The sequence below is a fragment of the Lissotriton vulgaris genome, chromosome 1_1 (genome assembly GCF_964263255.1).
Source record: "Lissotriton vulgaris chromosome 1_1, aLisVul1.2, whole genome shotgun sequence".
Taxonomy (NCBI): Eukaryota; Metazoa; Chordata; class Amphibia; order Caudata; family Salamandridae; genus Lissotriton; species Lissotriton vulgaris.
Genome location: NC_141685.1, coordinates 855,064,326 through 855,091,114, shown reverse-complemented (window position 1 = coordinate 855,091,114; position 26,789 = coordinate 855,064,326). Strand labels below are relative to the sequence as shown.

The 26,789-nt window shown below is 48.1% G+C and overlaps 1 protein-coding gene across 1 annotated transcript in view; it reads right to left on the bottom strand.

The window, feature by feature from the left end:
* Nucleotides 1-26,789, bottom strand: part of LOC147748024 (cytochrome P450 2D15-like) — a 404,801-nt gene that overhangs the window by 294,508 nt on the left and 83,504 nt on the right. The window contains exon 2 of the mRNA XM_086957957.1: nt 25,712-25,883. Coding sequence (XP_086814083.1) covers nt 25,712-25,883 — 172 coding nt within the window. The remainder of the gene's footprint in view (nt 1-25,711; nt 25,884-26,789) is intronic.

Below are 26,789 nucleotides of genomic sequence, written 5' to 3'. Positions count from 1 at the left end.
TAGATGATAATGGAATGCCACTTATATTTTATTTAAAAAAGTTAAAGTAAGTGTGAGAAGTTGGCCTGGTATATAATGCTCACTAATTCTTAGTGATCACTTTGTACCATGCCAAGCAACCCTTATGATGATGGTTGTAATTCAACCTTGTAGACCAGTTATCCTAGTGGTAACGTGGACAAAGCAGTCTTAGGCTAAACTCTGAAAGGCATGTGAAGCCAGCTGTAATACCATACACAACCCCCTTGAATACCAAATGAAAGGGACACCACACAGATATATATTGAAAATATATATTGATTTATTAACTATAAAATCCCCTGGACTCTTTATGAGCACAGAAGCACAAGCGTTAAATCACAAGACAGTTTAAAATACACAAAAGTTGCACAATATGGATGAGCCCTAGGGGCCACCTAAACCATATACTAAGAAAGTGGTATAAGAGATACCAATAGGAAAGGGAACAGGCCTAGGGCCTTGGGAATCGCTGGAGCTATTCGAGACTAGCTGTGACTAAGTCGGGAAAGGCCCGCGGGACTCGGGTGCAGTGTTCAAAGTGCACGCACTTTCCAATGCAAAGTCTATGGTGCGTAAAAAGTACAAAGTTAGAAAGTTAGGAACCTTCCGAGTGACCTACGGAGCTGAAACTTAAGACACAGGCCCTTGAGATGTGTACCAGTGTAGGAACACCGGCGGAGCTGAGTTACCTCACCCACAGGAAGCGGGTGCACAGGGTCGAAGTAGTGTCGGGTTTCGTCACGCTGGTCGATGGTGCTTGGAGCTGAAGATGCTGCAGGCGGCTCGATGCGAAGAGTTCCGGTGGATCCAAGGGTGGATCTGAAGATGTGAAGACCTGAAAGCAGAGGGGACAATGTTCAAAGTCACTAGCCAGTGACTACCGTGGAACCAGATTGGAACCAGGCGATGTCGGGTGCAAACAGGCGTTGTTGGGTAGCTTCTCTCTGCAGCCACGTGGACACCCGGGGTTGAGGACGTCCAGGAGTCGGTCACGAGCTGTCGCACGCAGGCTTCTCGCTGTTGGCGGTGTCGGCGACCTGATCGGAGCAAACAGGCCTTGGCTAATGCAAGCCACGCAGGAATTGAAAGATGCTTAACACTCCGACCAGCAAGGTCAGAGTGAGTGCTCCTTTTTACAGGAGCTTGGGTAGGTCTGGATCAACCAGACCTGCTGTGTAAATTGTCGGTTTTGTCGCCAAGATGGCCGCTGACCACGTGGCTAGTGGCCGGGATGGCACGTCGAGTGGCACAATGCAAAAGGGCCCCACGCAGATCGTGGAGATGCTGGAGGGCTGATCTTCGGTGCAAAGGCTGCTCGGTGGTGGGGGTTCTCAGTCCCCAAAGCACAACATCGAGGATACCTCAGAAGCTGCGCAGTCAGCTTTTCGAGTGTCTTCCAAGAGGTCCGGTCCCACGTCACTCGGTGCCTCCACAGGTCCCTTCTTTGCAGGGACTGTGGATCGGGCTCTGAGAGGTCTGGGAGTCTGGTTCTTGTCGGGCTCTGGGCTCGGGCTCCGGCGGGAGGCGGCGGCAAAGCAGACGTCGAGTTGCTGGTTGGTGCCTGTGTTCACAGGGTGGCCACTCCTAGGCCACAAGGGAGATTCTCTTCAGTCTTCTGTGCAGCAGAATGTCGAAGTCCAGTCTTCTTCTTCGTGTAAAGTTGATTCAGGATGATCTGCTGTGCAATGGCACTGCTCCCACTCTTATTCCCAATCTGAGGGGTGGATCACCTACTAGGTCCCTCCTCTGGGAGGAACCAGGAAGGGGGGCGGTTACACCCCCTTTCCTTTGTCCAGCTCCTCGCCAGGCCTGGGTCTGGAAAGTCCCAGGACCGGTTTGGACTGGCCTATGCCTGGGGACACCTTGTGTGCCCCGGGCATGTCTCAATCTATTCAGCCCTGTCCTACCCAATACACAAAACCCTGTCTGGGGTGGTGCTCGCACCTCCCAAGGCAGGAAACCCTTTGTCCAGGCCACCATCTGCCGAGTTTTGGTCAGCAGCAGGAGGCCAGACTCGTGTCTGTGGTGGCAGCATCCATTTTGTGATGCTGAGGCTCTGTTTAACTTTAACTGGGGTTAAGGCTACACACATGTCGTGTCCCTCTAGAAGGGTGGAATGCTATCCCCGTCGACAGAACTGTCGAGGGGATAGTATTCCAATTCGTATGACACCTTACTCGACAAGTTTTGATAAAGCCAAACCAAAGATAGCATTTAACCGCGAGGATTATAATGCACTTAAGAGTATATGGTATGGCAATATCCCGGAACAGCTTTGGGAGTGGTTCCCGACAGCTGCAGACAGGCTCAGCTCATGCTAGAGCACCATCTCACATATTTCCAAGCACTCTGCCTCCAGGATTGATGAGGCCTTCCATAGGAGTGGCTGATAGGAACATATGTGTCCAGTTTAGGGTTAGGCACAGGCATACTGTACCTAAGTAAGAGGTGATTACACCAACTTACCCCAGCTGAGTGATCAGCCAGTTGTGTCAAATATGGAGGCCAGGCCAGGGGTGGCACAATACATGCTGCAGCCCCTGGTAGGCCTTGGAAACACCTATGCCCTGGGTACCTAGGGTACACTGTTACAGGGGCCAATAAGGTGAACCAGTTCCAATTCGTAATGCACCTAAAGTGCATTGGCAGTAATTTAGAGAGAGATCAGCAGGCTATGGGTCTGATTAGCAGGCCCACCGCCACATTAAGTCAGAAACCAGTGAAGCAAAAAGCAAACATTTGGGGTGACCATAGGATAGCAGACCCTACTCTCCTACATAACCCCCCCCCCCCAAACGCAGGGACATTAGATTAACCTTGACCAGTTGTGTCTTCATGTTCTAAGTGGAAGTACCTGGAGAGACCATCTGTGTTGCCATGGTCAGTCCCTGGGTGGTGCTCCACTGTAAAGTCCATCCCCTGTAGGGAAATGGACCACCTGAGTAGTTTGGGGTTTTCACCCTTCATCTGATTAAGCCATAAGAGGTGCTTATGGTCGGTCTGAATCTTGAAGTGAGTGCCAAATAAGTATGGTCTCAACTTCTTCAGGGCCCACACCACAGCAAAGGCCTCCCTCTCTATAGCTGACCAACGTTTCTCTCTGGGGGTCAGCCTTCTGCTAATAAAAGCAATGGGCTGGTCCTGGCCATCTACATTAAGCTGTGAAAGCACTGCTCCCACTCCCAACTCAGAAGCATCTGTTTGGACAATGAACTCTCTTGAGTAGTCAGGACTCTTCAGGATAGGTGCAGAGCACATGGCCTTCTTCAGGTCATCAAATGCCTTTTGACAGATTTCTGTCCACTGAACCTTTTTGGGCATCTTCTTAGATTTCAGATCATTAAGAGGAGTCACAATGGACCCATAGTTCTTAACAAACTTCCTGTAGTACCCAGTCAGGCCCAAGAAAGCACTGACCTGAGTCTGGGTAGTTGGAGGGGACCAGTCCTTGATGGTCTGGATCTTACTCTCCAGTGGTTGAACTTGGCCTCCACCTACAAGGTGGCCCAGGTATACAACCTTGCTCTGCCCTATCTGGCACTTTGTTGCCTTGATAGTGAGGCCTGCCTTTTGCAGAGCCTCAAGCACTTCCTTCAGGTGGACCAGGTGATCCTCCCAGGTGGAGCTAAAGACAGCAATATCATCCAGATAAGCTGCACAAAAGTCATCCAACCCAGTGAGGACTTGATTCACCAACCTTTGGAAGGTGGCAGGTGCATTTTTCAAACCAAAGGGCATCACCACAAACTGATAATGCCCACTAGGGGTAGAAAATGCTGTCTTGGCTTTAGACTCCTCAGATAACCTGATTTGCCAGTAGACAGCTGTCAAGTCAAATGTGGTCAAATATTTGGCAGAAGCCAACTTGTCAATGAGCTCATCTGCCCTTGGAATAGGGTGTGCATCTGTCCTGGTGACAGCATTGAGTCCTCTGTAATCCACACAGAACCTCATCTCTCTCTTGCCATCTTTGGTGTGAGGTTTGGGGACCAGAACCACTGGGCTAGCCCAGGGGCTCTCTGAAGGCTCAATAACACCTAATTCCAGCATCTTTTGCACCTCAGTCTTTATACAGTCCCTGACGTGGTCAGGTTGCCTGTAAATCTTGCTCTTTACAGGAAGACTGTCACCAGTGTCCACCACATGGGTACACCAGTTAGTCTGACTGGGTGTCAAGGAGAACATATGTCTGTATGCCTGTAGAACTTGTCTGCAGTCATGTTGCTGATGCTCAGTGAGGCTGCCACCTAAGGCCACACCATCAACTGAACCATCCTCAGGGTTCTGAGTGAGCAGGTCTGGGAGAGGGTCACTCTCTTCCTCCTGTCCCTCATCTGTAGCCATGAGCAAGCCCATGTCTTCCCTGCTGACATATGCCTTCAATCTGTTGACATGGAGCACCCTGTGGGGGCTCCTGGGAGTTCCTAGGTCCACCAAGTAGGTAACCTCTCCCTTCTTCTCCAGAATTGTATGGGGTCCAGACCATTTGTCTTGGAGTGCTGCTGGGGCCACTGGCTCCAACACCCATACCTTCTGTCCAGGCTGAAACTCAACAAGGACAGCCTTTTGGTCATGCCAAGCTTTCTGTAATTCTTGGCTAGCCTCAAGGTTTTTGGATGCCTTTTCCATGTACTCTGCCATCCTGGAGCGGAGACCAAGTACATAGTCCACTATGTCTTGCTTAGGCTTTTTGAGAGGTAACTCCCATCCGTCCTTCACTAGACACAGGGGTCCTCTTACAGGGTGCCCAAACAACAATTCAAAGGGGCTGAAGCCAACCCCCTTTTGAGGGACCTCTCTGTAAGCAAACAAAAGGCAGGGCAGTAGGATGTCCCATCTTCGCCTGAGCTTTTCAGGTAATCCTTTAATCATGCCCTTTAGGGTCTTGTTAAATCTCTCAACAAGCCCATTGCATTGTGGATGATAAGGAGTGGTGAACTTGTAGTTTACACCACATTCCTTCCACATAGCTGTCAAATATCCTGACATGAAGTTGGCATCTCTATCGGATATTACCTCCTTAGGAAACCCCACTCTGGAGAAAACTCCAAGTAAGGCCCTGGCCACAACAGGAGCTGTTGTGGTCCTAAGTGGAATTGCCTCTGGGTACCTGGTGGCATGATCCACTACCACCAGTATGAATCTGTGCCCAGATGCTGTAGGGGGATCCATTGGACCTACAATATCAATCCCCACTCTTTCAAAGGGAACCCCCACCACAGGTAGTGGTATTAGGGGGGCCTTTGTTGTTCCACCTGCTTTACCACTGGCTTGGCAGGTTTCAGAGGAGCGACAAAACTCCTTGGTGTCTTCAGACATGTGAGGCCAGTGAAAGTGAGGGACAAGCCTGTCCCAGGTCTTATTCTGGCCTAAGTGTCCTGCTAAAGGAATATCATGGGCCAAGGTGAGAAGGAAACCCCTAAATTGCAGAGGTATAACCAACCTCCTGGTTGCACCAGGCTTGGGGTCTCTACCCTCTGTGTAAAGGAGTCCTTCATCCCAATAAACTTTATGGGCACCTTGAGCATTCCCAGCAGCCTCAGCAGCAGCCTGCTGTCTGAGGGGTTCAAGAGAAGGACAGGTTAACTGAGCCTGCCCCAAGTCTGCCCTAGAAGGTCCCCCTGTCCCCAGAAACTCAACCTGATCAGGTTCAAGTTCTTCAGAGACAGTTCCTTCAGGGGTCTCAAGATCAGTTTCCTGTGAAGCCTGATCCTCACTTGCAGGCAGTTGGGAAGGCACAGCCTTAACCCCCCTGTTCTTCTTCTTGGAAGGTGCTTGGTCCATTGTTCCAGGATCCAAGACCTGAGGTTCAGAGAGGCACTTTTTGGCCTGTGACCTGGTCACAGCAAGGACATGTGATGATATCCCTAACATCTCTGCATGAGTCCTGTACTCAACTTCTGACCATAGAGAGTTCTCCAGGTCATTGCCCAACAAACATTCTACTGGGAGATCAGCACTAACCACAACTCTTTTTAGGCCAGTTACCCCTCCCCAGGAAAAGTTAACAAGTGCCACACTATGTGTAGTAGTGACATTGCTGGCATTGGTCACCAGGTAATTATCACCTGGCATGTATTGTCCAGGGTCCACAAAGTTAGGTGTCACCATAGTGACACTGGCACATGTGTCCCTGTAAGCTTGAGCCACTTTATTGTTGATCAAAGGCGTCTGTCTGTATTTGCCCAGGTTACTGGGACTTATGTCAGGGGTCAAATCTATGTCCCCTTCACAAATCAGAACAGCCTGTGTAAGGGTTCTGACTAGGTCAGAATCTCCTTCAGTTCCCAAAGTGATACCCACTACCCCCTTGGTTTGTGGTCCAGCACTGCTAGCTGTACTAGTGGGTGCAGTTGCCTTAGGGGCTGCAGTGCTGGGGGCTCCACCCTTTTTACACTCACTTGTCCAGTGAGAGGTGTTCTTACAAGTTTTACACCAGGGTTTCTTCTGACCTTCTTTCTTCTTCTTCTTAGAAGTTTGGGACCCACCCTCTGTCTCAGTTTGGGGCCCTGTTGAAGACTTCTGGTCTTTAGATTTCTGTTCCCCACCCTTCTGGTCTGTTTTCTTCTGGTCACCACCCTGGTTCTGGTTCTGGTTCTTTTGCTTAACTCTGGTTCTTACCCACTTATCTGCCCTCTTTCCCAATTCTTGGGGAGAGGTCAAATCTGAGTCAACCAAATGTTGATGCAACTGCTGGTTCTGACAATTATTTAAAATTTGTTCTCTCATCAGCAAATTATACAATCCTTCATAGTCTGTAACCTTGCTTCCCAGCAACCATCCCTCCAGAGCCTTAGTGGCACACTCAACAAATTCAGACCAGTCCTGAGTCTGTGTCTTCTGGGTATCTCTGAACATTAACCTGTACTGTTCAGTGGTTAAGCCTAACCCATCAATCAGAGCACTCTTCAGGACCAGGTAGTTTCTAGAATCCCCATCACTAACTGTGAGGAGTCTGTCTCGGCCTCTACCTTCAAAGGAGAGCCACAAGATTGCTGCCCACTGCTCCTGAGGGATCTGCTGTACTCTGCAGGCTCTCTCCATTGCAGTGATCCATTTATGGATATCATCCCCAGCTTTGTAGGGGGGCACAATCTTACTCAGGTTTCTGTTATCAAAAGACCTGTCTTTATCCTTGTGGATATTGCTTCCACCAGTGGGTTCTATTACCCCACTCTCTCTAGGCTGTCTTGCTCTAACAAGTCTCTCTTGGACCAGGGCAACCTCTAATTCTCGCTTCTGGATCCTAAGCTCAGCCTCTCTCATTTTGGCCTCATGTTCCCTTCTCTGAGGGCTAGTCATCTCCCTTCTGGAGTGACCATGAGAGCCTCTAGAAGCATGGGAGTTGTCAGAGTCACCTGAGTGAGTCCTTCTCCTCCTAGGCTTCTGGTTAAGTCCACCTGGGGTCTGAATGGGTTGTTACCTGATTCATTCCCAAGTAGGCTTAAGTTAGCCTGGTTCAGTCTACTGACCAGCACCTGACTATTTCTGTCATCATCTGACTCACTGCTTCCCTCCTCCTCCTCTTCTTCCTCATCCTCTTCCTCCTCATCTGCCTGAGGAGCTCCAGTGATGGGGGCTTCCTCATCTACTAGGATGATAGGACCAGGGGTGTCTACAGTGTCATCCTCTGAAGGATGGCCTCCTTCAGCATCCCCTGTGGGGTTTGCCTTAGAATTCTTTAGAGTCTCAGACTGGTCTAAGAGCTCTCTTAGGTGGTCTGTAGTAGGGGAAGGCCCTGTCTTCAGACCCCTTAAGGCACAAAGCTGCCTTAGTTCCTTAAAGGAAAAAATAGCAAATTTGGATGGTGCCCTTGGAGGGTCACTCTCAACAGGGATGTTCCCAGTGGAACCCTCTGCTCCAGACATTGCTCTAGTGTGGGTGGATGTGTTGCAATCTACCTATACTGGTGTTTACCTACTAAACCTATCTAGTAGTTGTAGCTAGGGTGTGCTACTCCCTTTGCTCTACAACAACTAATTTCAGTAGAACTTAAGTATACTAGTCTTGTTTTATATGTACCTAAAAGGTACCTGTGTGATCTTTCAAATGATAATCTCAAAGATTGTAATGGTAAAACAACAGCAAGCTCAGATCCCAATCCGCTGCTCACCAATGTGAGAAGTTGGCCTGGTATATAATGCTCAATAATTCTTAGTGATCACTTTGTACCATGCCAAGCAACCCTTATGATGATGGTTGTAATTCAACCTTGTAGACCAGTTATCCTAGTGGTAACGTGGACAAAGCAGTCTTAGGCTAAACTCTGAAAGGCATGTGAAGCCAGCTGTAATACCATACACAACCCCCTTGAATACCAAATGAAAGGGACACCACACAGATATATATTGAAAATATATATTGATTCATTAACTATAAAATCCCCTGGACTCTTTATGAGCACAGAAGCACAAGCGTTAAATCACAAGACAGTTTAAAATACACAAAAGTTGCACAATATGGATGAGCCCTAGGGGCCACCTAAACCATATACTAAGAAATGGGTATAAGAGATACCAATAGGAAAGGGAACAGGCCTAGGGCCTTGGGAATCGCTGGAGCTATTTGAGACTAGCTGTGACTAAGTCGGGAAAGGCCCGCGGGACTCGGGTGCAGTGTTCAAAGTGCACGCACTTTCCAATGCAAAGTCTATGGTGCGTAAAAAGTACAAAGTTAGAAAGTTAGGAACCTTCCGAGTGACCTACGGAGCTGAAACTTAATACACAGGCCCTTGAGATGTGTACCAGTGTAGGAACACCGGCGGAGCTGAGTTACCTCACCCACAGGAAGCGGGTGCACAGGGTCGAAGTAGTGTCGGGTTTCGTCACGCTGGTCGATGGTGCTTGGAGCTGAAGATGCTGCAGGCGGCTCGATGCGAAGAGTTCCGGTGGATCCAAGGGTGGATCTGAAGATGTGAAGACCTGAAAGCAGAGGGGACAATGTTCAAAGTCACTAGCCAGTGACTACCGTGGAACCAGATCGGAACCAGGCGATGTCGGGTGCAAACAGGCGTTGTTGGGTAGCTTCTCTCTGCAGCCACGTGGACACCCGGGGTCGAGGATGTCCAGGAGTCGGTCACGAGCTGTCCCACGCAGGCTTCTCGCTGTTGGCGGTGTCTGCGACCTGATCGGAGCAAACAGGCCTTGGCTAATGCAAGCCATACAGGAATTGAAAGATGCTTAACACTCGGACCAGCAAGGTCAGAGTGAGTGCTCCTTTTTACAGGAGCTTAGGTAGGTCTGGAGCAACCAGACCTGCTGTGTAAATCGTCGGTTTCGTCGCCAAGATGGCCGCTGACCACGTGGCTAGTGGCCGGGATGGCGCGTCGAGTGGCACAATGCAAAAGGGCCCCACGCAGATCGTGGAGATGCTGGAGGGCTGATCTTCAGTGCAAGGGCTGCTCGGTGGTAGGGGTTCTGAGTCCCCAAAGCACAACGTCGAGGATACCTCAGAAGCTGCGCAGTCAGCTTTTCGAGTGTCTTCCAAGAGGTCCAGTCCCACGTCACTCGGTGCCTCCACGGGTCCCTTCTTTGCAGGGACTGTGGATCGGGCTCTGAGAGGTCTGGGAGTCTGGTTCTTGTCGGGCTCTGGGCTCGGGCTCCAGCGGGAGGCGGCGGCAAAGCAGACGTCGAGTTGCTGGTTGGTGCCTGTGTTCACAGGGTGGCCACTCCTAGGCCACAAGGGAGATTCTCTTCAGTCTTCTGTGCAGCAGATTGTCGAAGTCCAGTCTTCTTCTTCGTGTAAAGTTGATTCAGGATGATCTGCTGTGCAATGGCACTGCTCCCACTCTTATTCCCAATCTGAGGGGTGGATCACCTACTAGGTCCCTCCTCTGGGAGGAACCAGGAAGGGGGGCGGTTACACCCTCTTTCCTTTGTCCAGCTCCTCGCCAGGCCTGGGTCTGGAAAGTCCCAGGACCGGTTTGGACTGGCCTATGCACGGGGACACCTTGTGTGCCCCGGGCATGTCTGATTCTATTCAGCCCTGTCCTACCCAATACACAAAACCCTGTCTGGGCTGGTGCTCGCACCTCCCAAGGCAGGAAACCCTTTGTCCAGGCCACCATCCGCCGAGTTTCGGTCAGCAGCAGGATGCCAGATTCGTGTCTGTGGTGGCAGCATCCATTTTGTGATGCTGAGGCTCTGTTTAACTTTAACCGGGGTCAAGGCTACACACATGTCGTGCCCCTCTAGAAGGGTGGAATGCTATCCCCGTCGACAGAACTGTCGAGGGGATAGTATTCCAATTCGTATGACACCTTACTCGACATGTTTTGATAAAGCCAAACCAAAGATAGCATTTAACCGCGAGGATTATAATGCACTTAAGAGTATATGGTATGGCAATATCCCGGAACAGCTTAGGGAGTGGTTCCCGACAGCTGCAGACAGGCTCAGCTCATGCTAGAGCACCATCTCACATATTTCCAAGCACTCTGCCTCCAGGATTGATGAGGCCTTCCATAGGAGTGGCTGATAGGAACATATGTGTCCAGTTTAGGGTTAGGCACAGGCATACTGTACCTAAGTAAGAGGTGATTACACCAACTTACCCCAGCTGAGTGATCAGCCAGTTGTGTCAAATATGGAGGCCAGGCCAGGGGTGGCACAATACATGCTGCAGCCCCTGGTAGGCCTTAGAAACACCTATGCCCTGGGTACCTAGGGTACACTGTTACAGGGGCCAATAAGGTGAACCAGTTCCAATTCGTAATGCACCTAAAGTGCATTGGCAGTAATTTAGAGAGAGAACAGCAGGCTGTGGGTCTGATTAGCAGGCCCACAGCCACATTAAGTCAGAAACCAGTGAAGCAAAAAGCAAAAATTTGGGGTGACCATAGGATAGCAGACCCTACTCTCCTACAGTAAGTAAGTATTTTTATTTGCAAAATTAATTAAAATCGTTGCAATACATGCAAAACATTTAAAATCTCAGTCCAAATTATTCTTTTAAAAGGTGTTAATGAGAGTAAGGTGGTTCATAGCTGGTAGGGCAAAAGTTCTTAGTGAGCGTCTTCTGTTAACAGGAAATTAATCTCAGTCATGAATTTTACAGAGTGGGCGTCCATCTGAGCTGAGTCGCCCCTTATACATTCCTCTAGAGCTTCTTGGCATGTCCAGACGTTCAGGGTCCGCCAAATTGGCCGCAACATAAAAGTTCGTAAAGGAAGTAAGGTTCTGCAGATGCACAGGACGTGGATTAAGTTCTCTCCCCCGCTCTTACAGAAACTGCACTGTGTACACACATCTTCCTTGAATCTCCGGCCATACTTATACGCCCTCAGCGGGAATAGGCCAAAACGTAATCTCATTAGATGGTGTTTCACTTGTGGTTTCATGGATGATGCCAGATAGTGTGGTGGAGTTTTAGGGCCATATAGTTTTGAGGCGCAAGTGCCATAGGAGAGATTCTTCACAGTTAGGGCATCGTCTTTGAGTGACAAGATCTTTGCTTGTTTGGTCAAGATTTTTGTGATTGACCCTATAGGCAGCGAACTTGTCCATATGTCTTGAGCCTCTAGTGCATCCAAGCGGAATGTTAAAAATTGGTTCCAGGGAGTGCTAGGGTTGCTTAACAGAGACCATATGCAGCTCTTTAGTGTAAGATCACGGGCCTTTTTGGTTTTTAAACAATAGGCAATGAATCTTGCTTTCATTACCCAGTGTTGGGATGACAAAGAGAACTCCATGCGCATTTGGGCATGAGAGGTCGAGTTGGGTAGATCAAACACTCTGTGGAAGCACATTGACTGGGCTCTGTGAAGTCAGGTGAGCATTTTGTCTTTGAAGGTTATGGCGCCAAAGGCTATTGTCAGCAAAATTTGGCGCCTTTCACCCTAATTAGCAGTGAAAAGTCTGGAGAGTGAAGGGCTTTCTTGGTTCTTACAAAAGCCCCCTCCAAGCTGCGTGCCACTCCCTGCATTGCAGTAATATGCTGCGCTGGTCTCCCTTTGTGATCTATTCAGATTACCAGATACTTGTATGTGGTCACTATCTCTAATGGCTTCCCTTCAATATACCAGGAGTACTTTCCGGCTTGTGAGCGCAAGACTATCATTGCCTTAGTTTTGGTTATGTTGATTTCCAAAGCGTTAATTTTGCAATACTGGGCCAAAGAATCGAAAAGTCTTTGAAGTCCCACCTGGGTATGATCGAGAAGGATCGTGTCGTCAGCATATTGCATTGATTGAATTTTGGTAGAATCAATTCCTGGTGGGAATGCTTGGGAAAGGGCCAGACACCAAGATGTGATTTGGGTGCAATTATTTGGTCTTTTGATTATTTTCGTTGATAGGTTTTCTCTGAGGTTTCCCACAACAATGCGGTCAATTGATCACTGTGCTTCTGTTTAATTTGACCAAAAATCATCCAGCTTCTCTTCCATTGTTTCCTGGTTGTCCACAGTCCACCGTAGCTTTCTTACAATCTTGAGATTGACTTCTTTCCCGAGCAGTATATGTGTTGGGCGATGCCAGTGCCGGGATGAAAATGTGCACATTAAAATGGCATGATCACTTTCCAGTGAGGGAATTACCTCAAATTCCTGGACAAGATGGAAGTGGGCAACTGAAATCCATATATAATCCAGAGTGGCCATTCTAGCGATAGACACATGGGTGTATGCAGCAGGCAAGTCTGTATTGAGTCTTCCATTCAGAATGCGGAGACTTAATTAGTTTAAGTACGCTGTCATCTTTGTTCTTTGACTCTCCTTCCGTTGTTACTGAGACCTTATCTCTGGAATGGCCCACAATTGATTGTCCAATGTGAACTGAAGGGAGAGATCCGGGCCTGCCTCCATTAGGTTGGCATTAAAATCACCCATTAATTATCTCATGGCTAGAAGCATTTTACTCAGTGTAACCTCTTGCTTGGTTTTGGAGGGATGCAGGTAGACACAGCCAAGGATCATTATTCGTTGTTTCAATTTGTTCTTTTCCAAGTACTGGGTCAGAATTTTAACAAAGATATAATCTCCCTGCCCTTCACACAGTCGGGAGGATTTTACGACCAGCATGTTCTGCACGGCGATCAACACTCCTCCCGAGTTATGGCCACCTATTTGAGATGCTGTTGCGTGGGATTCAAACATGGTGAAGTCCTCCCAGGTGATTTTTCTCCAAAGACCATGTTTCTTGCAAGGCAATGATATCCTGATTCTTCATGAAATGAGTGGTTGGGTTTTCTATTTTTTTCTTTGTCAGCCCGCGGATGTTTCAGGAACAGATTCTAAAGTGGTGCATGACATCCATGTTGGGCCTCTGTTCGACCGAGATAAGGCCTGGGATAACCAAGACAAGTCTTGGGAATTCTGCCGTTTGAGAGCATATTGACGAGGACCTCCCACTCTTGATGCCGTTATTTGCAACAGGTTCTCTTTCCAGGACGCTGTTAAGGTTCCTGCTAGGGAACCACACAAAACTGAAATAGGTTGCTGAGTTATTATGTTGTTGTTGAACACATTTTTATTATTATGAGAAAGCTGGGTACTTGGCTTTGTCTGAAACTAATCTGGATGCCCAAGTCATTCAATTGATTTATGTTGTTCATTAATGCAGAGGCCATTTCTTTATTTTGCAAAGTCACTACTGTTGCTTCATTTGTCTGGCCCTGTTCTGGGACGACAAAAGCCACACTTTCGATATCAGTGGTTTTTCTATTTTCTAATCCCGGAAGGTGCTGACACAGCTTTAGAATGTTTCCTCTATTGAGGATGTCCCATTTCCCTTGAGATACATACTCTGGGTAAAGTAATAATTTGGTGCTTTCTTGGCTCAACTTAGTTGCTTCTCCTGTGTTAAAGGCAATTTTATTCTGCCGTTGGGTAACATTTACCATTAGGGATTCGCAGGGCATCTTTTCCGTGGGTGGTTGGTTTAAGCCTTCTGATCTATTTTCCTTGGGTAGTTGGTTTAAGCATTCTGATCTATTTAATTTAGAGATGTGTGGGCGGCCATTAAAAGAGAGGTATTCCACTCTTACACTGTCTTGTTCGGGCTGCAGCCTCTGTACAGTTGTCACGGGAGCGGTCGAGGCCTTTGCATTTCAATTTTTTTCCAACTCGTCCCTCAGGTTAATTTGTGTTGCTCTCTCCCCTGTGGATGTTTTTGGTTTGATACCTTCCTCCTTGGATTCGAGTGGTTGTGCTAGGTCATGATTATGTATGAGTTTATTCGTAGAACCCCGGCCCAGGGGCTTTTCTGTGCCTTGCTGGGAGGTTTTATTGATTTATCCGGGGTGTTAAAAGATTTTCCACTGCGTTTTTTGGTTTCTTTTTTTCCATTCGGTTACTCAAGGGTCTCCTCCTGATCTTGCACTGTGCATTAGTCGATGTCGACCATAATTTGGCCCATGCCTTGCGTTTCAATGGTATCTTCCAGAGAGTGAATGGTTAAAGTTCCTTTTCCATGGATGTTGTAGTTAGGAACCTCAGTTGAGTTGGCTGTTTCACTGTCTTCGGTTTTAAGCCAGCGTAATAACACGCTGTCATTTTTCCTGGCTTTATCTAGTTTCTTTAATTTCTTCTTATTTTTCCTGGACAGGAGTTGTCCTTCTGTGGGTGGTAAGCTGGCCATATTTGTTGGCACTGTGGAGTTCATCACGTTGCCTGTCTCTTTTACGGGGTTAGGTTGGATGGTGTTATCTGGGTCTCTTATTATTTGTGTTTTGTTAAAAGTACATATGTGGTCATGGTTACCAGCACCTTTCAAGGTTTTGGCTAGATGCTCTTGTGTGATGGTGGGCTGCTGTTCGTGAGCATCAAAGGGTTCACAATCTTGCGTCTGGTGGCTAGACCTGTTATCAGTTGTGTTACCTCTTATGTGATTTTGAAGCGATGGAGGAGGGATGATTTTCTGTGTCCAGCTTTGTGCCTCATTCTTCAGGTCTTCAATTAAAGAGGACATTACTTCCGGGAGTGTTTCTAATTTTTTTAGTATCTATAAAAGCATTACAAAAGTATAAAAACAGCACATCGTGAAAGACTGTACATTTAAAAGCAAGCAGATAAGAAATGACAATTACATCAGAAATAGATTAGTTAAAAAAAGAATTAAATTGATAGGGACAGTCTTTTTGAACGGATCAACCATGCCCATTAAAAAAATTTTGATACAGTACAAACGATGGGAGAGGATGTATCAGTTGATAAAATCCGTAGAGCCACCAAGTGCTGGCGAGTACCCAATTGCCTGCAAAGTGGTTTAAGCCAGTGGGATCTTGGGCGGGCGTAATCAGGACATTCAAAAAGGAAGTGGGCCACAGTTTCGGGCCTATTAATACATAGGGCGCAGTAGCGTGATGACTGCGCAGGCATATTCCATCTAGAGAAGAGTTCAGCTAGAGGTAAAGTGCCTAGTCTAAATTTGATAAAAAGTGCCCGGTCCACAGATATTGTGATTATGTCCAGATAAGGCTCAAAGGCAACAACGTCTTTTATTTTCAGGTAAGCTGCGGTGGAATTGCAGTGACGCTGGTTGCTGATGAGCTTGGCAGAGACCCATTCCCAGTAAAGTTGTTTTAGGGTCGCCTTCGGGGGGGCAGAGTGGGTGGTCCAACAGGACCCCAATCCTATGTCCCCTAAGAGATTTTTATTGTCCCTAAGCCATTTAATCTTGTGCCAGCCGTCCGATCCCATCACCTCTGACAGCCCGTCTGCATATGATTTTAACTCCGGAACCCTCCACAGGCGTGCCCAGAGGAGAAGAGGCCGTAGGCGGGCTTGGTCCTTAATTGCTTTACAGCCCGTATCCAGAAGCACCGGAACTGTCGGGGTGCTCATCGGGATGGCCAAGAGGTCCTTTAGAAATTTGTTCTCTGCCTTTGTCAAAACATCCATGTTACCTAGGCCCCAAAGCTCAGCCCCGTAGAGTGATGCGGTTACAGCTCGGGCTTTGTAGATGTCAATTATTGGAGCTACACATTGTTTGGATGAGTTATTGTACTCTTTCAACAAAGTTCCCGCCACCCTTTTGTGGCTGATGGTCATTTTGTTAATATGGGGAGTCCAGCTCATGACATAGCTCAATCGAATTCCCAAATAATCAAATTCCGACACTCTTTCAAGGGGGATAGAGTTCAGAATAGGGGGCCGGCCAAGCTTACGAGGTGGGTGCATGATTAGATATTTGGTTTTGTCCACATTGATGACAAGTCCTCTTTTTGCACAAAAGTCCTGAAAGCGGTTCAAAAGCTTCTGGAGGCCCTGGGGGGTTTTGGAGATGAGGAGGGTGTCGTCGGCAAACAGCAGGGTTGGAATCCTAACAACCCCCCAGAGAGGGGGCGTCTGCTGGTTCACCAAGCAGGTGCTCTACCACCCCGTTCACGTACAGGGAAAATAGGGTGGGAGCTAGTACACAGCCCTGCCGGACGCCCCTAACAACCGGGATCCTATCGGTCTATTCCCCGTTCACTCCCCATCGCACCTGAGCATAGTTGGCATTATGCAGTTTGATGAGGAGCATTATGATGTAAGGGGGCATCCCAAGACCATACAACACCCTCCAGAGTTCCTCCCTGGGAACCAGGTCAAAGGCAGTCTTCAGGTCTATAAAGGCCAAGTAAAGACTGCCTTTGCCCAGCTCCACCACCTTCCAGTAAAGTAACAGGAGTCTAAAGACTTGCTCGATAGTTCCTGTACCTGAGCGAAAACCAGCTTGCATGTCGGACAATATGTGGTTATCATCCACCCACTGGAGAATCCTCCTTAAAATAGCTTTTCCCGCCACCTTCTGGGTTGAGTCAATGAGGCTTATAGGCCTGTAATTCCCCGGTAGATCCCGACAACCCTTTTTAAAAATTGGGACTACCTCTGCCCCTTTCCAAGACTCGGGCACAGAACCTCCCTCGATAATAGCATTAAGAAGGGCAGAGATCAACACCCCCCATTCGCCCGGATAGGCTCGAAGAAGGTCCCCTGGCAACCCATCCGGACCGGCTGCTTTTAGAGGTGTTAGAGATTTAATCAAATTCGTAACCTCCCGTGGGGAAAAGAGGTCAGTATCTCTGTCCAAGGATAAGGGGGGAAGAGAGAAGGGGTCGTTGAGTGCTCCTTCTACGGCAGAGTAAAGAGCCTTAAAGTGGTTGAACCACACCTGTGCAGTGATAGTGCAGGTCCTCAAGATGTCATCTGGGCGGTCTCTACTACCCACCAGGTCCCAAAACCCTTTGGTGTCTCTCCCTCGACTAGCGGCCAAGAGGTCCTGCCAAAAGCTATCCTCCCATTCCTTTTTGGCATTTTTTAAGAAGTGTGAATAAAGCCTTCTGGCCTCCCTGGTCCTAGTTTGTGATTTGGATTTTACCGCTTCAACGAGCAGTGCCTTAGCTTCCCTGCATTTACGATTGAACCAGCCCCGTCTGGCCCGGGGACGTAGTTTCTTCCCGGTGGGACTGGCTGGGACAATAAAAAGGTTGCTTAGAGCCTGGGTTAGGTTGCAAAACCTGTCGGACACCTCCGCCACCCCACCCTCGAGAGAGTCGAGATTATCTAGGGCTGCGACTAAGAGCTGTGTTATGGAGGATATTTTCTCAACTGAAAGAGACAGCTTGGCCCACTTTAGCCGTCGTCCACAGTTAGAGACTGATGACAGGTCCGGGACAGTGGCACATGGGGTTCCAGTCCCTATACCATCTAACCACCAAGGAGTCAAGGCAAGCGAGAGCAGGTTGTGATCGCTCTCGACGGAAGGTATAATCTCCATGTCTTTGACCGAACTCCATAGGTGGACGTCAAGCAGAATGTAGTCAATTCTTGACGTATGGCTGGGCCTATTGTATGTATGTGCTCCCTTTTTGTCAGAACTAGTCCTGCCATTGAGGGCCCTCAGGTCGAACTCCATTGATAGGGAATTTACCTGGAGCACCACTTCCGTCCATCTTTTGATGGGGCTAAGCTCTAGAGCCGGTATCCCCCTCCTATAGTCAACATCCTCTAGATCTTGGGTGACATCTGAGCCAAGAGGCTCGAACGTGCAGTTGAGGTCGCCCGCTACCAGGGTACAGGACTTGTGGGGAGAGGATCGAAGCAGGCCCTCAAGGCGAGCTATAGTGGGGGATTCTCTACCCCCCTTGGTGCCTCGTGCATAAATATTATAGATGTTTAAAATAACACGACCCTTAGGGGATTTTAGGGTGATATTAAGGAGATCCGGAGATTTTGTGTCGTGCTCCTCCACCATACAATTAAGTGAGGAAGCTACCCAAACTAGGAGGCCACCCGAAGGGCAACCCCTGCCAGTCACTGAATGAACAGCTGGTATATGATGGGAAGAATATCCTACCTTGTGAAGGGGCTCCCTACTCCAGGTTTCCTGGAACAGACATATGGAGTACTCCTCCACAAGTGCGTTCCAGTCGGGCAGGGCCAGTTTCCTGTCCAGACCAGCCACATTCCAGCTGAGAACCCTAAGGAGTGGGTCCGCCACAGACGCAATGCTACAGGGCTCGACAGGGCCATCCGAGTCAGTATCTCCCAAAGGAGGACAGACAATGGTAGGCTCGATTAGGTCCCTCACCACCCCTGATTCCCCTGCAACCATTGAGACGACCTGCTCCCCTGGAGTAGTCGGGGGGACATTACATTCTACAGATGAAGGGGACTGAACATCAGGTGTTTGGACCGCCCTAACCTCATAAGTGGAGTCACGGAGTCAGTACCCCCTGGGACCCCAGCTCGACATAGGCCAGACTGCATGTGGCTGGGCTACAGTTGTTACTAGATGCCATTGGCCACAGGTACTGTTTTGGAGGGTATGCACGGGGGTTGGCCTGAGCAGTTCATGGTCGGCCGCGGGTAGAAGTATGTTAAGTCAACTGCTTCAACACCAGGACCCGCCATGGCCCGCCCTAAGCTACATATTGTGTGGGCGGCTCTCACGTCTTGGAAATTTACCACCACACAATCCCCCTTGAACAGTTTTTTCCCCTGACCAATCCATCCCACCCTGCGCACGCCAAGAATCAAGCCATCCACTCCCAGGGGAAGAGGTCTGTTGGCTTTCAACCAGTGGATGACTTTATTCTTCAGTGCCTGATGGGTTTCCTGCTGGTCGTCCCTCAAGGCGGGAACCTTGATGAGGACAACAACATATGGGTGACACTCAGGGGGGAGATTAACTGGGGGACACTTTCGAGCCACCTTTTGTGGTATAACCACCGGGCTGGGATTTTTAGGTTGAGAGGTTGTTGGTATTGCCTTTAGAACCGTTGGTGCTCCCCTGACTTCAGTGGGTAGAACGGCCAGTGGTTTGGACTTAGAGCCGACCCTTCCCTCTTGCAGCTTCTTTTGGTCAGGTTTAGGCTTTGCAGTCCTCATCACTGGGGGGGTACTGGCATGGACCTGGACAACATGAGTAATAGGTGTCGACTTTACACTAGCAGGAGGTGCAGTTGTCAAAGCCTTCTCAGTGGCTTGTACAGGAGCGGACGTTGATGGTGAGGTTCCCTGTATTAAACCCCCTGAATCTCCTTTCCCATCATTCCCATCCGCAATGTCCTCCCTGAGCTTAGACTGTAGTTTAATGAGGGTTTTCAGGGAGAAGAAGTTGTCCCTGGTGGTCTGTTCAAATCTGTCTAGCCTGTCCCCCAGACTCTTGACTTGGTCAATAAGCGGTACCAGCAAGGACTTGACCAGTTTCTCTAAGAGTACGGGGGAGGGCGCCCCGTGGGGTGATATGGGTAATGCCGGAACCGAGTAATGTGGCAGAGGAGTATCTGCCGCTGATACTATAGTAGTAGTACCCCCAGATGGTTCTGGCCCTCCACCATCCAGTTGAGTAGGACCTCTGGGGACATATTTCCTTGGTCGCTTGTGGAGCGAGGAGTAACTCCCTTTACGTGTACTGATAACCCTTTTTCTCTTCTTACGAACCAGACAGGCTCGCGCCAAGGGCGACGGGTTATGAGCTGGTGAAGGAGCCTGAGTGGATAATTGGGAATTTTGGCTGGGGGAGGTAGTTATGAGTGTGACAGGACGGGGATCAGCAGTCACTAGGCTAGGGCTGGGGGGCAAGGGATTTATTATTAAACTTTCCAGCCTGTCAATACTTGCCCCTATAGCTGCAATCCTTGGCTGAACGGACAAGTCCCCGGACAAAGGGGAGGCAGGGTAAGTGGAGGTTGGAGACAGAGCATGTGCAACAGCTCCTAAAGAGGAGCGTTTGGAAGGGAAAGGATCTTGTGAAAGGCGGCGTTCCGTCATCACAATCTCCTTTTCGATGACCGCTGCTACCCTAGTGATGAACTTGTCCATTGTGCCTATCATTTTACTCCCCGTAACACTTTCACTCCCGCCCCTCAGTGCTTTACCAGAACGGGTAGACATGTGGACCGCTGTACCCGCAGGGAGAAACCAGGCTCTTGAACTAGAAGCGGTGGATGGAAGGGGGGTGGCCCAGCCCAGCCTCTGTCAGCCCCTGACTGCCACAGACTGCCCGCCCTTTGCTCGGGCTTCGCTCGGCGTCCCGCTCGCGTCCCGCTGAGCGGCAGTCCGATGGTTAAATAGGGGGCGTTGCAGTCAGGGGGGTGTGTCTTGCTGGGGGCGCGGCCGTGCACACCTGTGCAGTGCAGGGACTCCTGGTCTTGTGAGTCCCTGCTGGCGCTCCCTCGGCAGACTCGCGGTGCTCCCTCCTCCTTCTGATACCAGCAGTAGCTCCGGCAGCCTCTTCCCCTCGCCTCTCGCCGCGCAGCGGCACCCGCGGAGCGGGTGCTGCAAGATGTTGTGAGGCGGTGAGACGGCGGATCCCTCCAGGGATAAGGGGAGGCTGTGTGAGAAGAAAGTTGGCTTTTGCGGCAGACCGGCAACACCCAGGTCGGTTTTCTCCGTCAGAAGGGTTACAGGTGCATCCACTGTAGCAATGGTTTTGACTTTGATTTTTGTTTGTATCTACGTTGTTTTGGGCTCTGCGTATCAATGAGTTTAGTTGGTCAAGTTTTGTATCAATTCCAGTTATAGAATTCGGCACCAGGTGTAAAATGTTTATCTGAGCATCTAATTTATCTGTGTGCATGTGAGCAGCACCGGCCTCTGAATTCAAGGCTTGATTAGGAGCTGAAAGCAGTACCTCAACCTTGTACGTGGCTGAAGTGTCAAGTGACTCCTCAGGCCAAAGTACTATTTTTGAGAGGTTGTTGTCCTGAATCTGAGGATGTGATAGAGGTGAGATTCCATCTGAATAGTTACTAATTGACAAGGATTGTTTCTTTTGAAGACTTTTGTTTAGGTCTTTTTGTGAGTTGGTGTCCACCAAAGAGGCATAACCTTTTGTTTCAAGCTGGTGTAGGTCCTTGGAACAAATGTGGCTAAAGTGCGTATGAGGGGTGAGAAATGGAGTAGAGGCAAGCGAAGGAAAGTCAAACCTCAGCGTTTGAGTATGAGGCTCCAGTGCTCCTTTTAATTGATTTACTTCTGTTTCAATTGACAGCGGGCTTCATAGGTGCAGTAGTTGCAATGCTGGGCTAGCAGACGAGATCCATATTGTTGATTCTGGCAAATTATGGCCGGAGTCCAGGGGTAGAACAGCATCTTTGCCTTCCTTAAGATCCTTAGCTTCCAACCACTGTGATGAATCTTGGTGGGCCTTTCTGGGTTTCGCGCTACTGAAGTAGCTAGTTATGGCCTGGTTAGGATTTTTATTCTGTGAAACGTCCGGGCTAATGTTTGGTGGTAATTCTTGGGAGGGAAGTAGGGCTAATTGTGAAGAAGGTTGTTCTGAAGTGGCCGGGTCCCTTCCAAGGATGATTATCTCAGGGTAAAGAGGAGTCGGTTGAGGTGTGCTTGTTGGATTTTCCTCAATATCCTTGAGATGGTTATGATAGCTTAGACTCTCGTAGATCACGGAGTGGGCTGCTTCCTCGAGCTTTTGAGTGGGCCGATTGAGATCATCTTTGATGTCGCGACATTTCCATTTGTCTAACGACAGAGTGCAATCTGATTGGGCTTCCTCCTGAACTTCTTGCCTACTTTTGACTTGGGGTGTCCGGCAACTACTCTGGCTGTCCAGTTCAATCCCCTCATGTACTTCCAGGGTTCCTTCTGGACGACTTCCCTTGATTCGGGGGGATATCTGACTCCCCCGCGTTCCCGGTTGAGGGTACAGCATCTTGGCCTTCTGTCGTTTAGCGGTAGTGTGAGGGCAATGGGAGCTTTGCAGCTGCATGGAGTTCCTTGTTCGCATTTTTCTCTCTTTCGCTGTGGGTGCTTTATTTGTTTATTTATTTAATTAATTTTTATAAATTTTTTCCCTGCTCCACTTTTTTCCACCTTGTTCCTTTTTCACCCAAATAGGGTGGTGGCTGAGCTCTGTTTAGGTACTTTTAGGTAGGCGCACAATGAGCAAGGTCTCTGATTTTACTACAAGGGGGGGAGGGTGCAGGGCAGAGGGCAGGAGGGCAGGAGGAAGAGAACTGAGTGCAAGTGCACCAAGCTGGCCACAAATTCAAACAACCACCGCCTCTACCCCTGCAGACTTCAGGGCACAAAGCAGCAGTGCTGGACTCACCGGGCTATCTCCATGCCTCAGGGATCCCGCTCCACGTCCCCCGCCAACAACAGTCCCCCGCGGCAAAGACAAAAAAATGCAGAGGTTCTGCAGGAATTCTTTTTTTTTCTTTGCACTTCGGCAATTGACTCACAGCAACTGACTCGTGGCTCCTGTGAGTCAGCTGTTATCTCAGCAGTTATCTTCCTCCAGCCGCGTTAGGCAAAAACTTGCGGTGCCTGCCGCACACAGGCAGCCTGGCAGGCACCCGAACGAGAGCCTGCAAGAAGAGCAGCCCACCGCGGGTCTCAGCGTTTACACCCGATCACACCCCCGGATTCAAAAGCTAAGGTGTGGTTGGGTGAGGTGCTGAGGCTGAGGCTGTCCGACTCTCGCTCTGCTCTGCTGCTCCTCCAGGTTGCCTGCCTTCTGCTAGACACAGCACATCGGGTAAATTATAGGACAGAGCTTGCATCTGGCCTCTTGGCATAAACGTTAAAACCATTAGAATTTATTCATCATACAAAATTCATGAATCCACATATTATTAAAAAACATATCATTATTCAGTATTACAATATTTCCATAGACAGCATATTGATTAATGAAGAGGGAGATGCAAAAATTCCTCAAAGATGAAAACATTTGTTAATCCGATATATATATGTAAATAGATTTATCCATAGTTTTATCTATGTCAGGCCATCAGTGGCTGTCCTACGGCCATCAGACCATGCAAGACCTCCCACAGCATTAGGATGGTGGGCGGATGGTGGGCAGGTGGAGAGCCTATTGGACCGACAGACAGACTGTAATCCCTACGCTCAGGCACCCACATAGGGATTAAAATGTCAGTTTCTGCCAGCCGTTTCATGGCGGTTAACCCGCCACGAACAGGCAGGCGGAAAGTGATTTTGCGGGCCTTTAGTGGGCCCCCTTTTCTCCCTGGACCTCTGTCATTAGACCTGGGGGGCACCTATGGTGCTCCCCTAAACATCTCTGCACCATGTGGCAAGCACCGCATGGTGCCTGACATACAGTGCAGGGATGTTTGATATTTTTTTTTTTTGTATTGTGGCATGTGCAGCAGCCTGCAGAACACACCGCAATACAAAAGATACACATTGCGACCGCCTTGAAGAGGTCACATTGTAATACCAGTAAAAGGACCACCGACAGCTAGTCGAGCGGTTCCATTCCAGACAGGATAGCATTATGATGAGTCCCTTAGTGTTAGAAATTCAAACCATGTCAAATGTCTTGAGATTGAATAAGGCTTTGATTCTGCAAATAGAGAGGTACTTCAGTCAGACATGCTATAACAGCGTTTGGTGTAAAACACTGACATTGACAGCCTTTTGGTGATTTTGCCGAAGGGATATACATTTTGGATTCATCATGGCGAAGGTCATGCAATATAATGTGACGAAGGGCAAGTTTACATTTAGGCCTTTTTCACCCTGCTCTGTGGAATTCCCCATTGATCGGCACTGAGTCCAACACTATTCAATCTTTATGTAACACCTCTCGCGACAATCATCAAAAAGTCTGGTTTTCTCCTAGCATCTTACACCAATGACACTCAAATTGTGGTGTCACTGGCAAAGCCGGAAAATAAATCTGGCATGGCATTGAGAACATGAATGAGCAATGTGAGCAAGTGGATAGATTACAACTACTTTAAGTAAATGCCACCAAAACTGAGGTCATCCTCTTTGGTAACAACCCCGCACTCTGGACGCCGGACTGGTGGCCACCTGAATTAGATTCACTGCCTGAACCCTCAAACAAAGTAAAAAATCTAGGCATCCTGATAGATTAAGAACTGAAGTTCAAGGACCAAGTAAAGAAAATCACATCAGCCTCATTTTGCTCTTTTAAGGCTTGTAAAAAAGATTGAAAACTTCTTGCCTCCTGAACTTCTGAGAACGGTCATCAGTGCATTGGTTCTCACAAAGAGAACTATTGCAACAGCCTCTATCTTACTCTTGCTGCAGGTCTCGAAAAGAAGCCCCAGACTCTGCAAAATACTGCGGCCCTCTTCCTCTTTCAAATCCCTAAACATGAATCAGCTAGAGAAGCCATCAGAAAACTACATTGGTTGCCAGTCAAACAACAATGTAGGTTTAAGGCTCACTGTCTGGCCTATAAATCCCTGCACGGATTGGGGCCAGCCCACTTTAGGGAGAAACTTAAATGGTACATGCCAGCAATGACACTTTGCCATAAACCTGACTGTACCCCAATTTAGGAGAGCCTACTAGGGTGGGAAGAGTTTGTTCAGGGCCACGGCTGTGCTCTGGAACATCCTTCCACTGAAATTAAAAGCTGCTCCCTCTCTACTTACTTTCAGAAAGGTTTTAAAGACCTGGCTTGTCACGCAGGAGTAGAAGGCACCTGGCTCATCGGTTAGACCCGCTTCTGACATTCCGCTGCAGCTTTTCTCTTAATTATAGCGCCAAGACGCCCATGGGCATAAGCTGCACTTTATAAAAATGATATTCATTCATTCACTCATGCAGTAGGATGAACACTAGCAATTAATAAGGTAAAGCAAGACTCGCTCTTAGGACTTCAATCTATTTTTCAGAAGAAGTTGAGCGAAAGGTGCATTACTTCCGATGGCAGTCATATATGGTCTAGGCTTCATATAATTGTATTGCATTGTGGCAAGGCACTACTTTTTTTATTCTTGAAGGTAAAATATTTATTGCGATTTCCCCTCTTCCCGTCCTGGATTTGTGGAAACGACTGACCTTTTCCAGGTTGGAAATAGGAAGACAGAAGCTTGGGAATGTCTTCAAATATGTAGGTTTTTAGGATTGCACTAGGAGTGCACAACTTCCCAGCTCATTCCAGCTTTGGAGCACCTAATCCACACCAATGTTTGGTTTTCTTACATGAAAGTGTTTGTATGAGTACTTCCTTAAACAAACTTTTTGGAATTCTGAATGTGATTTTGCACTGGTAAAACAGAGATTTTGCGGAGCCCCTCCTTATATCAACTTCTTTCAATTCCAAAAGGAGATTTTACTCTGGTAATACAGGGTATGTGCTACAGAGAACAAACAAAAAATGTAAATAGCTTTTTTGGATCCGATCCACAGAGTTTTTATTGGCATTACAAATTATGGTAGTTATGATTATTGCAAAAATTACTGCAGAAGACCTTAGTCAGTTTCAAAATGTCCTACTGCTATGGACTGGGACACAAACCTGTATTGTAGTCATTGAAGCCAAACTTCTTAGTTAGTATATTGATCGGGCGGTCGGAAGTGTCCTCGGATTTGGTAATGAGCCCCTCCTTCACTGGCTCCAACCCGTTGATAAACACCACGTTTTCCCAGCAGAACTGCAAGCTGAAGACATCGCCATACTTTTTCCTGAGCTGCAGCAAAGAAAGCGAGAAAATAGAGGGGAAAACATTAAGACCAGTAAACAAAACCTTTTTGAATGCTGCAATTGAATGTAAGTGAGGCAGTGAGTGGTGCGAACACCTTTTACCACCATATTATGAAAGCAGATTTGCAGAGGTGGTATTGGTAATGTGTGACAAAGATATGTGTGCATATTTGTTGCGCTGAGTTTTGTTGTTATGGTGATGTGTTGTGTATTTATTACTGTTGTGTTTTCTGAGCTGCATTATTGCATTGTGTTATTGATGTTATCATGTGGTTGTATTTGCGTTGTGTTTGTGTTGTCACTCTGTTTTTATTATGTTGTTATTTTGCTGTGTCTTTTGGTATTGTTTTGTTTTCTGTTGTGCTGTGCAATTACTTTAGAATTCTCAACAAAAAATACTACTACTTTTCAGCCAAAAGGATCACATTCCTTTTAGGTTCCAGTGACAGCAAACATTAACACTGTCTACTGTCTAAGGTGGAAAAATATACCACTGCTCTTCACTTTTTGAAGACACCATTGTCCTCAAAACTATAGCAGAGACGGGTCTTAAATAAGCACTTTCAGTGATAACTTGTAATCTATGGATCAAACACAGAAATAGAGAGAGAGACATACATTATGGCATGTGGAGAGATGGGATATAGAAACTGAATGAGGTCCTGAAAAGAGAGCAGAGAAGATAGAAAGGCATACTCCCCAATATATACAAGCACAGGTATTACATAGACTGTAGTAACAGTAAATTGTTAACTCAAACTGAGGGGCATATTTATGGGAAAATGTCGGAGCACAGAGCTGCTCCAAATTTGGTATTATTCAAAATGCAGGGATATGCCGTATTCAGAAGACTAGGGCACACCCTTGCTTTCTCCCTAGCACTAGCGCAACA